Genomic DNA, 18,579 nt, shown 5'->3' on the forward strand with positions numbered 1-18,579 from the left:
AAACTCTGTGAATAGAGTATCTACTTTGGGCTTTCTACAACATATGGTGTTCTAGGAGATGAATAGCTATCAATTTATAAGATTAATAAAATATAGACCATATCCTTAAGGAGCCTACAGTTATTGGATGAATTGTAATGGAATAAATAATCTGGATAATTTGGTTTTAAAATGTTATTTTTTATGGAAACATCTAGCTCTAAGGTTTTCTCTGTATTCTGAAATATTAAGATATAATATTAAAATAATGTTGAACAGAAAGCCTTATTTGTACTCCAGGAAAATGCCAAAAAGAACGTAAGATAGCTTAAAATTCTTTGTTTTGTCCTTTTCAAAGACCTATCACTTTTCTGGAATAGAAGACAAGCAAGAGTTCCTAGAAAACCAAAGAGCTTTTACCTTTTCTATGGTGACCAAACTAGAAGATACATCTTTAATTCAACTACAAAATAACGTCTCTAGAATATACCTTTGAATGCACCCAGAAGTTGAAGGGGGAATCCTTTGAGGGAGGAGTGTAGAGGAATTGGTAACCCAAAGTAGGTAGTTGTGTCTTGGACTAAGTCAAGGTTGGTGCTCTTGTTCTACTTTGGACCTGACTGTGATTTAGTGTAGCCAGTGTAGCCATGAAGTGTACAACTCTCAAAATGGACATTTCTATAGCTTTTTTACAAAAAATCAAATTTCCAAAATCAAGTGTACCTTTGCTTTAATCTTTCTATGGAATTTAATTTGGGGTCTCATATATACTATAAATTGTAAATCTCTGACTTGGGACAGAGAATTCCAATAAGAAAGAAACCACTTGGGTCTTCTGATTTATCATTATAATGCTTAACATATAATTCATATTTTTTCTGTTTGACATGTCAGAGCTGTTCTTTTTCATGATTATCTTAGTTTTAATTTTCTACCTATTACTACTTCTACACTTACGGCCCAATGGTAACTAAGTATGTAAGATAAATTCATCAAGCAAAAAAACAAAAAAATGATGGTTTTTCAATACTTCAACGACCTATCATTTTATTGAATAGAAATTCCTGCTACCAGGGCAAATTACATTCTATCCTCTCAATTTCCCCAAACCACAAATTTAGGTAGTCTTTAGGAACTGTCTTTAAAAAACTCTACACTAATCCCCTCTCCCAACCCTTCCTTGATGCATACAACTAAGTAATGATTCTTTTTTAAATATATTTGAGTCTCTAGATAAAAGGCATATAATTGATTGTCAAACCCATGCCTGAAAGTCATTCCAGTTTGGAAAGGGCTTTGGGCTCTTCTGGCACAACTTCTGAACATTCAAGGTCACTTTCTCACTGTTCAAAATAGAACATAATTGAAAATATACAAAGTCTCCCATCAAACCTTAGAAAACAATAACTTGAAATGACAGTAATTCCACTGTAGGAAAAAAACCACATTGTCTCTAACTAGAAAGAATTACTTGTTTCTATCTACACATTTCTAAACCTTGTAAATGGGTAATTATAGATCTCTTTGCCATTAAGAGAACCTCAATAAATGTGAGCTGAGCACTACGTGCATTTCCAACATACAGTGCCTGGGGACTAAATTGATTCTCTTTACCATCTGTGACAATCAAGGGTCAGTCACTGTGTCTGTCATTGAAAATTTAATATACTCTGATGTCCTCCGACAAGTTCAACTTTAAGAAAAATAATTCCAGTACTGCTAAACTAATACTCAAATTTTATGGGACTCATCTAAGTAGATTCCATTTAATACTAAAACTCTTTCCTACAGTCAAACTGGTTTCATAGGAAGAAATCTTGTGAGTGTAATAAAGAAACCAATAATTCTCTGTAGCTGATTATACTAGATGGGGGGGTGGGAGGAAGGGAGTTTAACATCATGAGATTTAGAACAGGAAGGGATCTCTTGAGCATATATGCCTGACTTTTGTTATAACACTTTACAGAAGAAACTGAAGTCCAGGGATTGAAATAATTTGTCCAAAATTACATTAAAAATAAATAGTAAGGCTTGGTTTTGAACCCAAGTGTTGTGGACTCTTCATTATATAGTACCATTCAATAAATGAGAGTTTTTAACAGACTCTTATTTGGAAACTTTTTTCAAAATTATAATGAGAAAAGGATAGCATAGATGTCTTGGAATGTAAGGTGGATGGCCAGATGGAATGGCAAAACAGGCAGCACAATGGACAGAGCACTAGGTCTGCAGTCAGGAAGACCACAGTTCAAATCCTACCTAAGACTTACTTCACCCAGGCAAATCACTTAAACTCTTTTTGCTTCATTTTCCTCATCTGTAAAATGCATTTAGTAACATACCTTATTGGATTGTTGTGAGGATCATAAATGAAATAAAAATTATAAAGTACCTGTCACACAATAAAAGTTATATAAATGTAAGCTATTTTTTTTTATTATAGCATCTGCCTTGCAGGGTTGTGATAAAAATCAAATGTGATGGTATTTGTAAAATAATAATAAATAGCAAAAAGCACTGCACACTACCTGTCATTAGCAGTTTTTTCTATACCCCTCCCTTGTAAAAGAATAATTTACAATTAGAAAATACAATATTTCAAGGTTAGCAAGTTCTTTATAAATATTTGACTTGATACAGCAACTATGTGAAAGAGGCACTAAAGAAAGAATTACTTGTTACAATTAGAAAATACAATATTTCAAGGTTAGCAAGTTCTTTATAAATATTTGACTTGATACTTACAGCAACTATGTGAAAGAGGCACTATCCCATTATACATGAAAAAACTGAGACAACAAAATGAAGTGATTTTCCCTGGGTTGCATAATTCTAAAGGAATCAAAGACACAATTTGAACCCATGTACATAATGCTATCTATTTATATATAAAATTGTTATCAAAGTTGTACCCTGATTCCTCCTGGTGGGATAAAAGTAACTTTGTCTTAGAGACCCTAGAATCATAGTATGATAATAATAATAATGTTTGTCTTTCATTTTCAAAGAAAACAGAGGAAAACTGGCTAGCAGTATTGAGGTCCTTAGAAATGTAAAATTTGTATTATTCATATACATATATTGATGTGTGTGTGTGTTTAGGGAAGGAAATTCTCTGGCTATTCACTGAAAATTCAATTATTTTTTTTCTGAGCATAAAGGTAAAGAGTTTTCTTGCCTTTTAGCTAAAAACCAAAGCAAACCAAAATATATTCAGAATTCCATCTGGAACCCATTTTTTTTTGCAATTGAAGAGGGGCTAAGACTTCACTTTCCCTTCCCTTGCCACCTCTAGGTTTTCCAGGATGGCAGGGGTATGTAGTAGTTGTGCCTCCTCAACCCTAGCTGATGCTCTGGTTTCCATGGACCCCTAGCTGCTAGTGCTTCCAACTAGAGTGTAACTTCTCCCTGGGTCCTCCACTGGAACAAAACACAGCCCTCCTAGGGGTTTTTAACTGCTAGTAACAAAAGGGAATTAGACAGAGGGTCAAATGACTTTTTAAAGTCCAGTCCAACTTTTCCCCTTTGACCAGACAGGGAAAACAAAAATCACACACATGCATTAGTTTCAGGTCTTTGTTCAGAAAAGGTTGAAATAAGGTTTATCTACATATTAAAAGAATACTAGACTGGCCCCCCACTTCCCATTTCCTCACTAGAGTTGTGGATGGGGCAAGGACCAATAGGTGGAAGGCAGAGGAAAGGAGACTTGGGAACAAAAGTAATGATAGCTAACAGGTATTTAAGAAATGCAATTGCTTTATACATATTATCTTATTTGATCATTATAGCAACCTGTTATATAGTATTATTATTTTCATTTTTATAGAAGAGGAAATGGAGATTAATTGAGATTAAATGACTTGTCCAGAGACACACAACTATTAAATGTCTGAGATATAATTTAAAACATACTTCTTCCTGATTCCAAATCTATAGCTTTAATCCATTACACTAACTGCCTCAAAAAAAAAATCAATGAGATGGAGGGATGGGGAAAGGAGCAGATAAAAGGTTTGCTTCCTATTTCCTCAATATGAATACTTCCTAACTTGGAACAATAGAACCTGGCATTCTGGAGTGCGCTGGGGATATGAGAAGCAAGGGTGTTATGAAAGTGGAGAGGCAGCTGGTGCACGGGGAAAGAAAGAAAAAGGCGGGGAGGAAGAGAAATCCTAAAGAATGGCAATTGGGTGGATAAGATCTTCCTATGGCCACCAGACATCCAGGCACATTGGTTTGAGAAGCAGAGCATAGCTTAAGGGCTACCTTTAATTCTCAGATCAGTTCCCAACATCCTACACACCCTGTCCTAAACCATCTACTTCTAGTGGGTGAGGTTTTGTGAAACTAGAAAAGATGTGAAAATTGTTGGAATAGGTTATCGATTTAGGTGGATCATTTCATTTTGAAATTGCTTTTGGTTTGTAGGAAATTCTCGTGTTAAAATCAGATGTGTGATTACTGTGCTCTATCCTAGAGTAAATAGATATACCCTGAACCCTAAAGACATCTGTCTGATTCATCAAGGTAGGTTAATTTGGTCAGCAAATTTCAAGATCATAGACTCAGAGTCGGAATGGAGTCATCTCATCCAATCCTTTCATTTTAAAGATGGGGAAACAGGAGACCCAGAGAAAGCAGAGTGATTCATCCAATGTCATACAGGTAATTCCAGCTAAGAACATGATTTGAACATAAGTCCTCTCACTCCCAAACCAGTAGCCTTTTCCACAATCCCATAGAGAAGGCTTCAAGTTTTTTTTTAATTACAAGAGAATTGCAATTGCATGCCAGCTCATTGGTAGAACTGTCAGAACACAGCCCAGATCAAATCATGTCTTCTAAGAAAGTGGTACATAGTCTGATGCAATATGATTAGCCTGTAACTGAGCCAACTCTGCTCCTGTGACTTTAATGCTATAAAAGATCCTACTTTATATTTCATAAACTAAATTAATGTGCCAGATTGGGAACAGGTGTATTGCTAGAGTGAATTTTTCCTTTCTCTCTGCCCTGTAAATTACTCATGGACCTGTACTTTAGATATGACAGAGTTGGGCTTGAAGTTATTTTCCTAGTGCTGCCTTAGCAGGTAAAGCCTGTGCATGGGTGTTTATTGACAGCAAGTCACAGTAGGTTCCTTCAGTCTCTCTCTGAAGAACTGTATATGCTCTATAAGTTTTTCCATTCAGAAATCCAGGGCTGATAAGGGAAAATGAAGAATTAACTGGATGGGAATTGTACTTAGAATTAACCTTTGATGAGGAAGCATTAAAAGAAAGGCTGCAGTCTTTTCCCTTTTTGTCTCTTTTCAAATGGCTGTACTCAATTCATTACAGCAGAAGGAGCAGACACTGAGGTAAGCCTTTTCTGCCTTTTCTGACAGCTAGGGTATCAGTAGAAATTTTTTTTAAAAAGCCACTTCCATAGGTACACATGGACCATGTGAGAGAGGAGCTGATGCTCAGCCCCTCAGAAGAAAAAACAGATAAGATACCCAATTGTAATGAAAGCACCTCAATGGCCAAGGACCCTGTCTTGGCAATAACCACAATAAATAATAACAAATATGAACTTTGATGGAAGGGGATGGGTAATTTCTCTTGCCTATCAGAAAGTAATCTTCTGATTTCTATTCCACAGGAACCTAAAGACAGACAATAAAAATCTGGAAAACTAAGAAGAAACAACAACATACTTTCATAATAAAACCTTTAAAAGCTTAAGACCAACTGACTGTGGAAGTGTATGCACCAAGATAAAAAAATCTACCTGTAGTTACTTAGCCCAGATCAACTAAAATGGAGGTCTGAGGCTTTCAAGAAAAATATAAAATACCTCTAGGTTGCCATGACAACAGCACTGCTATTCACCACTTGTCGGTGAGAAGATTGCCTTGGCAATTTCTTTTCTCTCTCATTACTAGAATGGTGAGAGTTGAATACCTTCAATCTCTAGTGGCCCAGACTAAGAAGAAAGGGAGGGGAGTGATGTATAGTGATAATGATAATAACAACAATGGCAATATCTAAAAATTCATATTGTTCTTAACATTTACAAAATCCTTTGCATTTATCATTTCATTTGATCCTTTTCACCTATCTATGAGGTAGGAACTTGCTCAATATCACATAGCTATTAAATGTATGTCAGAATTTGAATTCAGGTGTTTCTTACTCCAAGCCCAGTCTCCATTGACATTCAGCTAAAATCTCATAGAAAACTCCAGTACATTTTAAATAAATTAATTTTAAACCTTTCCCCAAATCTTCCAGAAGATCCACCTTTCCCCCCATCTTTTCCAGCAGCTAACTACTCAATAAGAACTCACATTTATATACTGTTTCTATACTTTTCTTACATACAACGCCATGAGGTAACTAAACCAGCATTGGAACCCCAGCCCTCTGATTCCAAGAGCAGTTTTTTTTTCTGTGACACCATGACTTCCTCCTATTTGTATGATTCCTTACCAATATAATAAAAGAAATAAGAAATTCAATTCAATTCAACACATACTAAATCTCTACCACTATGTAAAGCCCTGGGGAATTCAAAGACAAAAATGAAATATTCCTTGTCCTGAAGGGGTTTATATTCTACTGAAGAAATCTATCACATACCTAGAGAAGTAAAGAAAAAGTAATTTGAGAAGGGACAGAGATAATTAACAATAAGGGAGAATCACATTAGTCTTCAAGAAGTAAGCGGCAGCTAAATTGAACCTTAAGGGAAAATGAGAATTTTGAAAACAAGAGTAGGAGAAATGAATTCTAGTATTAGCATTTGTAAAGTATACATTTGGGAGCCAGATTGCTCAATTCAGGGAGGAGCTAATAGTTCAATTTGGTGAAATATTGGGAAGGGATTGGGGGAGGACTGTGAAATAAAATTGGAAAGGTAAATTGGAGACAGATTTTGGAGACTTCTCATTTCTTACTGAGAATATTGTATTTTATTTGAAGACAATGAGGAGTCACTGAAGTTTTTTGAGCTGGGGAGTGACACAAGCATATATGTTTCACAGAAGTTTTATAAAAACTTGAAGACAAGAGAGATTGGAAGTCAGTTGAAACATAGAAAGAATCAGGTAATTCTCAACAAGTTAAACGCCAACATTAATCTGAAGAGCTGACTAATGTTTAATGTAAAAAGCAAATGACTCTTTCAAGTGTCAGAAATGAAATTTTCCAAATCTATTGGTGAAAAGCAAAGAAAAGAATACTAGAAACAGAGAGAGAACTTTGGCCCAAATTCTAACCCTACAAATTTACTACTGGTGAAACCTTGGGAAAGCTATATCACTTCTCTCTTTTTACATATATAAAATTACAAAATTGTATGACTAATTAGGTCCTTTCCAGTTCCAAATCTATAAATAGGCTTAGGACAAAGCCATGGAGGGAAAACATCCACAATATTAGGGGCAGGAGCTGTATGATGTAACAAATAATGCTGAAGTTTCAGATATTTGCAAGAAACAGAAAAGAGGAGTCTCATCAAGGAAAAATAGAATTACCAAGAGGAAGGGTTGGTAAACAGTGTCAAAAACTCCATAGAAGTTGAGTTGGGTGAAGACTGAGAAAAAGATCATTATATTTAGCTGCCAAGAGATTATGGGTAAACTCTGATGGAACAGTTTCTGCCAAATGATGGGGCTGGAATACAGATTAAGTGGAACTGAGAGGTACTAAGAAGTGAGTGGGTGGCAAGGAAATGGAGGTAACTACTCCAGGTAATTCTTTTCTTGTCAACTAGAGATTTTTTAAAGGATGAGGGAAACTTGTACATATTTATATGTAGCAGAGAAAGAACTAGTAAGAAGGAAAAGCTTGAAGATGGAAGAGAGAGAGAGAACAGTTAATGAGAAAAGTTTCTGTAGGAGAAAGGAGATGAGTTCAAGGATCAAAACAGAGGGTTAGCCTTGGCAAGGAGAAGAGCTAATTCTTCTTCAGAGAGTGGACAAAGAGTATGACAGCCATAGATTAAAGGGGTTTTGAGAAACAGTAGGGAAGATGAGGGAACTCTTGAGAGATAGCCTTGATTTTCTCAGTAAAGAAAGAGATAAAGCTATTTCCTGACAGAGCTTAAGACCACCACTGTGGGGAGACTAATAAATCAATCAGAAAAGTTCAAAAAGATAACTGTGTAGCACTGAGAATCTAATTGAGATTAAATGAAATGAGTTTGTGCGGTTCTTAGGCAGGGAATGAGTTTGGGTTTTTACATTATTGGGTTTGATGTGATGGAGGGGAATAGAAGCAGAGATAACCAGCAGGCAGCTGAAGATAGAGAATTTGAACTCAGGAGATAATCCAATGTTGCATATTCAGATTGATCCGTGGAAATAAATTATATCACCAAAGGAGAAAATATAGAAAGAAGAGGAAAGGGTCAAGGACAGATTATAGGGTTGTACATGGTAGATTTATATGTGTAATCATCTATTGTTTTGTACCATGATGGAAATATTTGTTTTATGACATAAATTAAAAATTAAATAAATTAAAAAAGGAAGATATCTCATGACACCCTTAAGGTTACCCTGGAACCCTGAATGAAGACAGGATCCAACTGATGAGTGTGAGCAGGATTGGGAAGGATAGCTCCAGAGCATGTAGGACAAATGAATGGTGATTGAGTGTTCCAGGACTTTAGTCACTTGCCTGTGGCTGAACTAGTTATATAAACTAGACACAGTAGTTAATAGCCTCTTTCCCTTCACCTGAAACACTATTCATAAAATAATCACTTAATAAATAGTTCCTAGAATCATTAATTTAAAACTGGTAGGTACCAAGTCTTCTAATTTGAACTGTTCATTTTATGCATGAGAGAAAAAGTTGTCACCTATCACACAAACAGTAAGTGAAAACCTAAATTCATCTCCAACTTCTTTTATTTCAAATCCAGTGTTATTTTCACTCAACCAAGCTGCCTCTCAATCATGGATATCTTACCCAGTCTCATGTTTTCAATTGCACCTCTATGCAGATGATTGCCAAAACCTTATCTGTAACCCAAACTCTTTCTTGAGGCTTAATTCTGAATTTTCAAGTTCCTATTCTACATTACCTGTATATCTATCTATCTATCTATCTATCTATCTATCTATCTATCTATCTATCTATCTATCTGTCTGTCTGTCTATAGATGTAGATACAGGTGGTATCTCAAACTCAACAAGCCCTAAATGTAATGAATTATTTCTCCCTCTCTGACTTCTCCTTCCCACACCAAATAAAAAGAAACCACCTTTTTCCTGCTAACTTTCCTTTGTCAGTTAAGTATTTCTTAAAATACTTCTGTGCTTAGTAGGTATCCTAATAAGTACTGGGGAAACAAAAAATAGCACTGTCACTGTCCTCAAGAAGTGCACATTTTAACTGGGAGAATGTAAATATCTAGGTATACAAAAGATATACAGAGCAGATGTAAGGTGATCTCAGAGGGGTAGATGTTAGCACTGGGCTGACCAGAAAAAAACCTTGTACAGAAGATGGAATGAACTGAGTTTTGAAGGAAATCAGGGAAACTTGGAAGCAGTGTAAAGGGACAGAGCAGTATAGTCATGGGAGGTGAGTCTAGGGAGAACCAGCACAAAGGCAAAGAAATGGAAGATAATTTGTTGAGTGTGTGAGGAATAGAGAATAAGGCAGTGTGGTTGTAACTTGAGATTGTGAATGTGAATAAAGTGTAAAAAAGGTAAGAAGGGGTTGTACCATATAAAGATTTAAATACCCAAAAAGAGGAGTCTGTATTTGATCCTGGAAATAATAGGGAGTTGCTGAATCTACCTGAGCATAGAAAACATGGTCTGATTCATGCGTTTGTTTGCAAAATTGCCTTACTAGCCAAATAAAGCATGAACTGGAGTGATTGAGAGACTGGAAGCAGAGAGACCAAGTAGAGACTGTTGTAATAGTCCAAGGAGAGATGATAAGGGTTAGTGGATAGAGACTATATATGGGAAAATAAGGTCATGTATATGAAAGATGTGAAGGTAGAAATGATAAGATTTGGCAAGAATCAGGTGACATCAAGATGACCTATAACTTTAAAGCCATGTTTTATTTTTCTTTCTCTTTCATATCCTCACATTCAAATGAATGAATTGTGGATGCTACTATTCACACAAAATATTTTTGACTTGATCTAACAAATTGTATTTTTGTATTTTAACTTGTTACTTGTTCTTTAAGAAACAGGTTTGCCCCCTTTTTCCAACCAAAAAGATTACTCTAGAAAATCCCCCAATATATGAGTTTTCTGTTTCTCCACTGAACAGATTTTTTTCCCTGGAAACTAAACACCCTAACTTTAGACATCTTCAAATTCTACAGGCACACAATTTGCCATTTTGGGGTCTGAGATAATAAACACATTTGATTGCAGTTGCTTGAGTATTCATAGGATCATAGTTTGGAATAGTAAAGGACTTTGGAGGCCATCAAAACAAACTAACACCAATTTATAGGTGAAACTGAAACCCAGAGAATCTAAGTGACTCACTTGAGATCACATAGGAATTACAAAACTACATCCCTGAATGTTTTTTTCCTCTAAATCTAAAATTCTTTCCATTATATTACATGCATTCTTCTTAAAGGGTAAGGAATAATTGAGAGGCAGGGAGGTACAGGGGATATAGAAAATCAGAAAGACTTGGTTTTGAGTTCTATCTCTGACTTACTAACTGAGCAAGCAACTTAGCCACTCCGTATTTCAGAGACAATTTTCTAAAACCATAAATTTCAGAAGTAATTGTTGGCTTTGGTTTCATCACTGGGAGCTCCTTCCACCAGTTAAATCTTGGTCTGTTCTGGTGAAAATAAAAACAAAAATAAACAAAGCAACATTCCCTTCCTCCCAAAAAAGAATGCATTCAATGATCTTTTGAGCTAAAATCTATTGAAGGAAGGCTTATCAACTCATATCATATATGTATGCATGTGTTTCTAATATTAAGAAAGATAATCAGTTATATTGATACAATTTAGTATTTAAAACTACCTCCAAATATGGTAAAACAGAGACTATGCTGAAGAGGGTTTCAAAAGGAAAACAGAGAAAACCACATTAAGGCTCTACTGGGTCTCTGAGACCTAAAATATAATCAAGATTCAAATCCAAGCTTAGATGAGTTCTGAAAAATACTCTTAAAAGGAATGAAAATGCTCATTGAATTCAATATTAATGAGCTGATATGTTTCAATTTCTCATTACTTACATGCTAATATCTCATCAGGTAGGGGATAAGAAATTTTAAAAAATGAAGCCAAGGGCAGCCAGAAAAGTCCTGTACAAATTTTCCAACAAAGATTTTATTTTGTGGTGTTTTATTTTGAAGCTCTGCATCAGAAACCTCACACTAGAAACAAGAGGAGACTCAAAAATTCACAGGCAGGGAATCCCTGAACAACTGTGTCTGTGACAGTCAAGGAGATAATGAAGGGAAAACAGAGAAGTCAAATCATGGTAGGGAAGATATACTCACCAATAGTCATTTGGGGAAAAATGGTCAAACCTTTAACTGTCCATTAGCTAGGGAGTAAGTATAGTGGATAGTGTGACAGACTCAGAAAGAGGAATATCTGTGCCTCCAACACTTATTAACTGTGTGACCTTTGGCAAATCACTTCATGTCCTTCAACCCCATTTTATTCATCTATAAAATGGGGTTAATGATGGGTCCTACCTCACAGAGGTTTTTTTTGTGTATCATATGAAGGGGTATATGTGAAGTGCTTTGCAAACCTCAGAATACTATCTCAAAGCTAGTTATTATCACCACTGTCATCAGGGTTGAGAAATAGAAAAGATAATTCAGCATCTCAGTTATCTTACGGATTGCCCTGCTGACAAAAAAATCCTCCTAATAGCTTTTCACCAGCTGCCTTTCTTTTAGGAGATACTGTTTTTTCTCAGAAGTGACCACATACAAGGTAATATTCAGAATAAAGTTCCTCTCTACCACTATCATTACTGACACTGAAAGCTATTAGAGGAAGTAAAGTGGAATAAAGGAGCCATTTTGGATGAGTAGGAATAGACCTTAGGGCCCAAGTCATTTGGCTGTTTTGGAAAGTAGCCAAGAATGGTTCTGGACCAGCTGGCTGGCCAAAAAAATGGCTTGGAGTTTGAACAGGATACGAAGCCCAATCTTATTCCTGATTCAAAAACATCTGCTTCAAAGCAATATAAAGTAGTTATGAAGGACTTCTAGATTTATTGGGTCTCAGAGAATCTGGGAAAGACTATAGATTCTATAGTGTTATGCCTGCCCATATGCATAATTTCACAGATTACAAAAGGCACCTTGTACTATTTTTATCAGAAAGGTACAAAAGAAATTGGAGCCAAGTAAAGTCCATTTTAATTCCTCTTTCATATGATACTGTTCCCAGGAGAAAAGCTATTGTGCAGTGAAATGAACCAATTAACTGAAACAATTTTCCTTAAATTTTTATTTTACCCTATAAAAATTTCTTACAATAAAAGATCATATGTCAATTAAAATAACATATATAATGGAACTTGATTTTGATACATATCCAGTGCTAATTTAGAATTAATAAAAAAGTATGGAATGATAATTTAATAACAATTTATTCAATGGGGAAACAGTTCACTCATAAGGATCTCAATATTTAACTTCATAGCTACTTTTTTGGTGGTTTTATGAATTGTAGACTTCACTTAGTTTAGTCATATGACTTTCTAACTTCTATTCATATAGAAGATTTCAATGAACTTTACAAAACAGTTTTTAGCCCATAGAACTATCTAAAACATTCTGCTTGCTACCATTTTGTTTCAAGACAGTAGACAGCCTTAAACTGAATGGAAGATCAATCATCACACTCTTTGAAAGAGTTCCAAATTTAGTTAAAATCAGTCAGCTCCTTTGGAAAGTATACAGGAAGAAACCTAAAAACAACTGCTCACCATTTTGTATCTGAAGTGGATTCAAAACTATAATTTACTGGTCAAAACCAAAGTATTGTCCATGATTAACTGACTCTGTGAAGGTTTGTACCAATTATGAGTCTTAGAAATCACATTTTTCTTTCCCAAATACATTAATAACCAGAATCTTTGACCCTATTTATCCATGACATAAAAATTATATAAGATTAAAATACACAAACACAGATTTGGAAGTTAATGTCCTTTGCTGTTTAACATTAACTGATGTTCAAAATCCAAACATTGATGGAAGTCACTTAGTTCATGCAAGTGTAGGAAATCCATGGATTTTTATGTTTTCCCTTGGATTTGCTGAATGATCTTCAATATGCAGAAGTAGAAGCAGAAACAGTGGTGATGGGGTGATGGTGACAGTAGTGGTGGTTGGTGGTGGTGGTGGTAGTAGTAGTAGTAGTAGTAGTAGTAGTAGTAGTAGCAGTAGCCGTAGTAGTAGTAATGTTAGTCCAGAAGGCAAGGAATGATAACTTAGCTTTTTGATCTTCAGCATATATTTATGTTGTTAGTGTTCATTAATTGCCCTTTGACTATCTTAGTCCTGGATGAGTCTTTCTTGGGTTAAATTACTGTCTTGTAGCATCAGCAGCTAGAGTCGTCTGAAAGGGGTCATTCACAAAAGCTGTTAATACCTCCCATTTCCACTCTCATCTTTGAGATTGTTAAGCTTCCAAATCAGCTGTGAATACCTGGCTACTATGCTAGGAAACAACCGGCCAGGATACAAACATCCAGTTGTTTCCATCTTATTAGAGAGCTAGAGCTATACTAGTTTTTTACTTTAAAGGTCCAAAATAACAAAAACAAAAACAAGCCACCATGTAAGGTTCCAGTGAACATATAGATAAAAACACAGGTTTTATTTAAACAATTTAATGGATTAAAAGTTTGAATATAAGATAATGTGTAAAATAAGGATCACAAAAATGAATTAGCTCTGGGTTTCTTTCTTACTTCCATCTTATTTATAAAGGACTCAATATTTACTTGCAGAATTAAGAGACCAAGCATATAACATTCTGTGGTCTTCTTACCATCTCTGGATGAGAAAATTATCAATCCATCTTTGACCATCTCTCCATTCACATTTACTCATGCCAAAAGTCTTCCCCATTAGATGCATTTTTATAGAACCATTTTAAATCAAAATGTAAATTTACATCCTTACTCTTTAGGGTTACTTACGAATTGAAGATGCAGTAGAGGTCCCTCGGAGGAAATGCTGCAAGCCATCTTCACTGTCACTTGTACTAGCCATACTGTTTCTCATTTGCATCACTGAAATCTGCGAGCAAAGACTGGGCTTGCGTTCCAACCTTTTGGCATTCTATAAAGCAAAGATTTCAGATGTGTCTTCAAGTAGTGAGTATTCTCAATAAATGAGCTTCTTTAATAGAGATTCAAATTTTCCCTTCACTTAAACAATTTCCTCATTATAATTCAACTTCCTTTCTGAGCTAAGCATTTACCTTTTCAGATTTCCAAACTATAACTGACTACTTCCTCAGTATACTAGAATATTTATCAAGTTAAATAAAAATATTCAATTAACAAAATGAATCAATATTTTTGTAATTTAATTTGTATTAAATCTTAAAACTGCACTAAGCCTTTAGGATAGTGTAAACAAACATTCTCTCTTTCTCTCTCTCTCTATTTCTTTCCCTCTCTTTTCCAGCTAGATTTTCAAATCCTCAGGAGTAAAGAATCCCTTTTATCTTTTGTATAATCAGGCCCTAGTAGAGTACCTAACCCAGGAAGATGCTTAATAGCTACTTGCTGGATAATTGCTAATACTTCTTAAAAATGTTATTAAAAATAAACTATTTACTTTGGGAAATAATTGACTTTTCAGCAATGAATTTTTAGCTATGCAATATATATTAGTTACATTACTTTATTATCTTGGTGATAAGTTTACAATGCATATTCCATAATCAGGACCAAAATAAAAATGCTAGCATAAATAAGTCAATACTAAGAGAACTACTAAAGCTACTATAAAAAAAAGAAATAAAATCATTTGTACACCAATTCAAAACAAGTTAACTAGAGCAAAAAAAATGGGGTCAGTGTTATTTTCAATACAATTTTGATCTACCTTACCATGAGAAAATCTAGTTTGTGAAAACTCAAATTCAGAAAATAGAAAAAGGTTATTATTTATATTGTTATGAGGAAACAATGGTACACTGATATTTTATACAAGCTCTCTGATGGGTTCAAATTGTGTTTTAAGGTATTAAAAGGGTGGAGGAAAAAAAGGTTAACTGCTTTTAAACATCAGGTTGGCCTAAAGAGGTTGTACAACTATAGGGTTTAGCAAGTAAGTAATTCACTGATGACCAATACCTGCAAATGAAATGGATTGTTAGTGATTTGGTTGCTAAGGTAACATTTTCCCCAGTGAAAATAGATAATCACAGGCTTAGATACAGACTTTATATAGATGGGGATAAGATGAGAGTGGACAAAAAAAGGATAATGACAAGCTTCCCTCTGGTAGAAAGCCTGTGGATGAACAACCGTGATGGGGACATAGTCGGGGATGGAAGCTGTCTGAATTGAAATACTGGAACTCATTAGAACACCCCTTACTTCATATAGATTTTTCTTGTAAACACCCTCTCTCCAAGTTAGGGGTCCTGATTTAGAAGGAAATGACAAACATTTATAATGTTAAGCTCACACTTCCAACCTTGTTAAGTAGCAACAAATATCATAATTAAAAAATACTGCAGTATAGATTTTCTTTAAATATCTAAGTATGATTCCATTCACAAAGATTTAAATTATGTATGATATTTATGGACATACTTCACTAATTCAAATATCTATGATGTCATTCCCCGCATCAGTCATGCAGATTAGGATCATCCTATGCTTTAGAAAATGATTTAATAGTCAAGGACAGTGGTCAACCTTCTGGTGATGAACCTCTTAGAACTTAGGTTGATCCTTAGGTAACAGACATACAGTCATCAGAAAGTCCATATCTGAAACCTTTCCAGCTTGGTAGGTTTTTCCAAAGTTTATTTTCAGCTGACAAGTTTGAGAACCTGGAGCTGTCTTCATGCCATTATAGATATCAATGTACATGTTCAGTGAATTTGGTGGAACATATTACATAAAGTATAAAACTGTATTTTGTGTGTGCACACACACTTAGAAAAGAATAAAATAAACACAAAAAGACCACAAGTTGATTCCTACCTTGTCATTTAATGTGGGATCATTCAAAGAATACAACTTATTTGTGATATCCTTCCCAATTAGGTATCTAAATATTTCATAAAGGAATGGCTCTGATTCCAGAAAAAAAGTTAATCTCTCTCTTGACCAGCATAAGAATCTACAGGTATCATCTGCAACAATGGTGACCTGGAAAAGGTATAAACATATAGGGGAAAATGAATTTGGTTATATGAATCAAGACTATGCCACACTAGAGGAATGGAGAAATGGGTTTATTTAACAGAAATTATTATTGTAACAATTATTCAATTGGCTTAATTAATTCAAAATACATCTATAATACACAAGTCCCCTGCTATGTGTGTAAAATTATAATAAGATGTTCTAAGCAGTTAAAAAGAAATTGCTCAGCTAAATAAAAGTAACCTCACAGAGATTTGTGTAATATCTTTCACAACTGAGATATCTTGTAAACAGACAAAGGCAAAATACCCAAGGTTGGAGGAATAACTTTGCAGGATATTTAGGTATAGATCAGATTGTTCAATACACTCACCACAAGTGGCCAATCAGTTGGTCAGAGACCTGAGGTGAATTGATATTCCTGGTGCAGGGATGATTTATAGGCAATTGCTCCTCAGGGCAAAGTTTAAAGAGACAGAAGCAAGTTTCTCGAGGCAGGAAATGGATGAATGAACTGGGTTAGATTACAAAATTCTTTCATATTGAATAACTGACTTCTGTGCAAATTTATTTGCTACACTAGGGCTTGTTTCCAAAGGAAAAATTTGGCTACTGAGTCATACTCTGCTGGGGGGGGGGGACAGCAATGGGGAAGAAAATGAGAGAACTAGCTCTATTCTTTAGTAATGCAGCTTAAAGTGCTATTTTATAAGTGATGCACCAAGACCAGTCACAACAGTAACTAGCAAACTGGGAGATAAGAGATAAAAACTCAGACCTTCTCTTTAAACTTGATTATAGAAAAAAGAAAGAAAACTTAAGTATTTCCAAAATAAAGCATGTTCACTAATCATGTAAAATTAAATTCTGGGCCTTCAGAAAGAATTTCAGAAAGGCTATCTTATCTATTATTAATTAATAAAATAAAATAAGCGCACCACTAGCTCCTTTGTAATACAGGGATTTTTATGGAAAGATTAAAGTGAAACAATTTTCTCTCCTTCCTCTCTGGACACTTGTACTCCCACATAATTGATAACTAACAAGCTGTAAAACTTAACTTTTTAAAAAGGAGATAATAGAATCAGTGAAAGATTAAAAATAGGGATGTTGGGAGTTCATCTAATCCAACTTCTCAAATTCATTGAAGTCCCAATAGGATGCCTTGTCTAAAGTAGATAGTAAAGCTGTGATTTGATGAATGAGTGAATTTAAGCAGTTACTATGTGTTGGGGATACAAATAGAGAGAGCAATGTAGCTCCTCCTAAGAAGCTTATACTCAAATAGCAGAAAATAACATATAAAGGAAATTCTCTAATTAAACTCATACATGAAAGGAATCCTCATTATAATATACTGGACAAGTGGTTATTTTAGCCTTTGACTGAAGACTTCGAAAGTTCGGAAAACCATCAACACCTGGAGCAGCCTATTCCACTTTGGGATAGCTTAAGTCGTTAGGAAGCTTTTCCTGATGTCAAACCTAAATTTTCTTGTGTCTTCTCACATGGTTTCTGATTCAATAACCATAAGTTTGACTTGTACCAAAACACACTTGCTAGTTGAAGTCTCCTGTCTAAATCATCAGTATATCTAGGACCTAATGTATAAGGAACAGAATGGAGTATTCAAGATTGATCTGAGAGACTTTATAGAAACAGGTAAATGAAGAGCAATTGAGGACTTTATAGACATTAATAGGGAGAGAGCAGGTAAATAATATGAAAGCTAAACTCCAATAGTCAAGTCATTGTGACAAAAAAGAAGCAAAGGATGACCCTTAATCCTAACCTATCTTTAGGAAATGAAGTTTATAAGCATTAAAGTAATTGGATAAAAGTGGGGTCGGAAATAATCTAGGAAACAACTGGCCCTAAGGAAAATAATTTTACTGTTTTATGAGGCATCTTACTGGTCTTGTCTCAAATCTTTCTCCCCTCCAATTCCTTCTCCACAAATTACCAAATGAATATTGCTAAAATGTAAATCTGACTGAGTCAGTTCTCTACTCTAGAAGTTTCAGTGGCTCTCTATTGTCTCTATTATAAAGTATAAACTCCTCTAGTTGGTATTCAAAGTTCTTCATTATCTATAGTCAACTGACCCTTCTGGGTTCCACACACACACATCACTCTGCCTCATGCATTCTAAATTTCAGACAAATTGACTCATTCACAACATTCTATCTTCTAACTTCAAGGTATTGCACAGGCTTTTTCCTAAGTCCTGGAAAT

General features: G+C 34.9%; 1 protein-coding gene across 2 annotated transcripts in view; it reads right to left on the reverse strand.

The window, feature by feature from the left end:
* Window positions 1-18,579, reverse strand: part of POPDC1 (popeye domain cAMP effector 1) — a 54,935-nt gene that overhangs the window by 12,095 nt on the left and 24,261 nt on the right. For both annotated transcript variants that reach the window (XM_074187253.1, XM_074187254.1), the window contains 2 exons: window positions 16,180-16,347; window positions 14,152-14,293 (listed from right to left, as the gene is read on the reverse strand). In XM_074187253.1, the coding sequence (XP_074043354.1) occupies window positions 14,152-14,293; window positions 16,180-16,347 (310 nt within the window). The remainder of the gene's footprint in view (window positions 1-14,151; window positions 14,294-16,179; window positions 16,348-18,579) is intronic.

The sequence above is a fragment of the Macrotis lagotis genome, chromosome 5, assembly GCF_037893015.1.
Source record: "Macrotis lagotis isolate mMagLag1 chromosome 5, bilby.v1.9.chrom.fasta, whole genome shotgun sequence".
Classification (NCBI taxonomy): domain Eukaryota; kingdom Metazoa; phylum Chordata; class Mammalia; order Peramelemorphia; family Peramelidae; genus Macrotis; species Macrotis lagotis.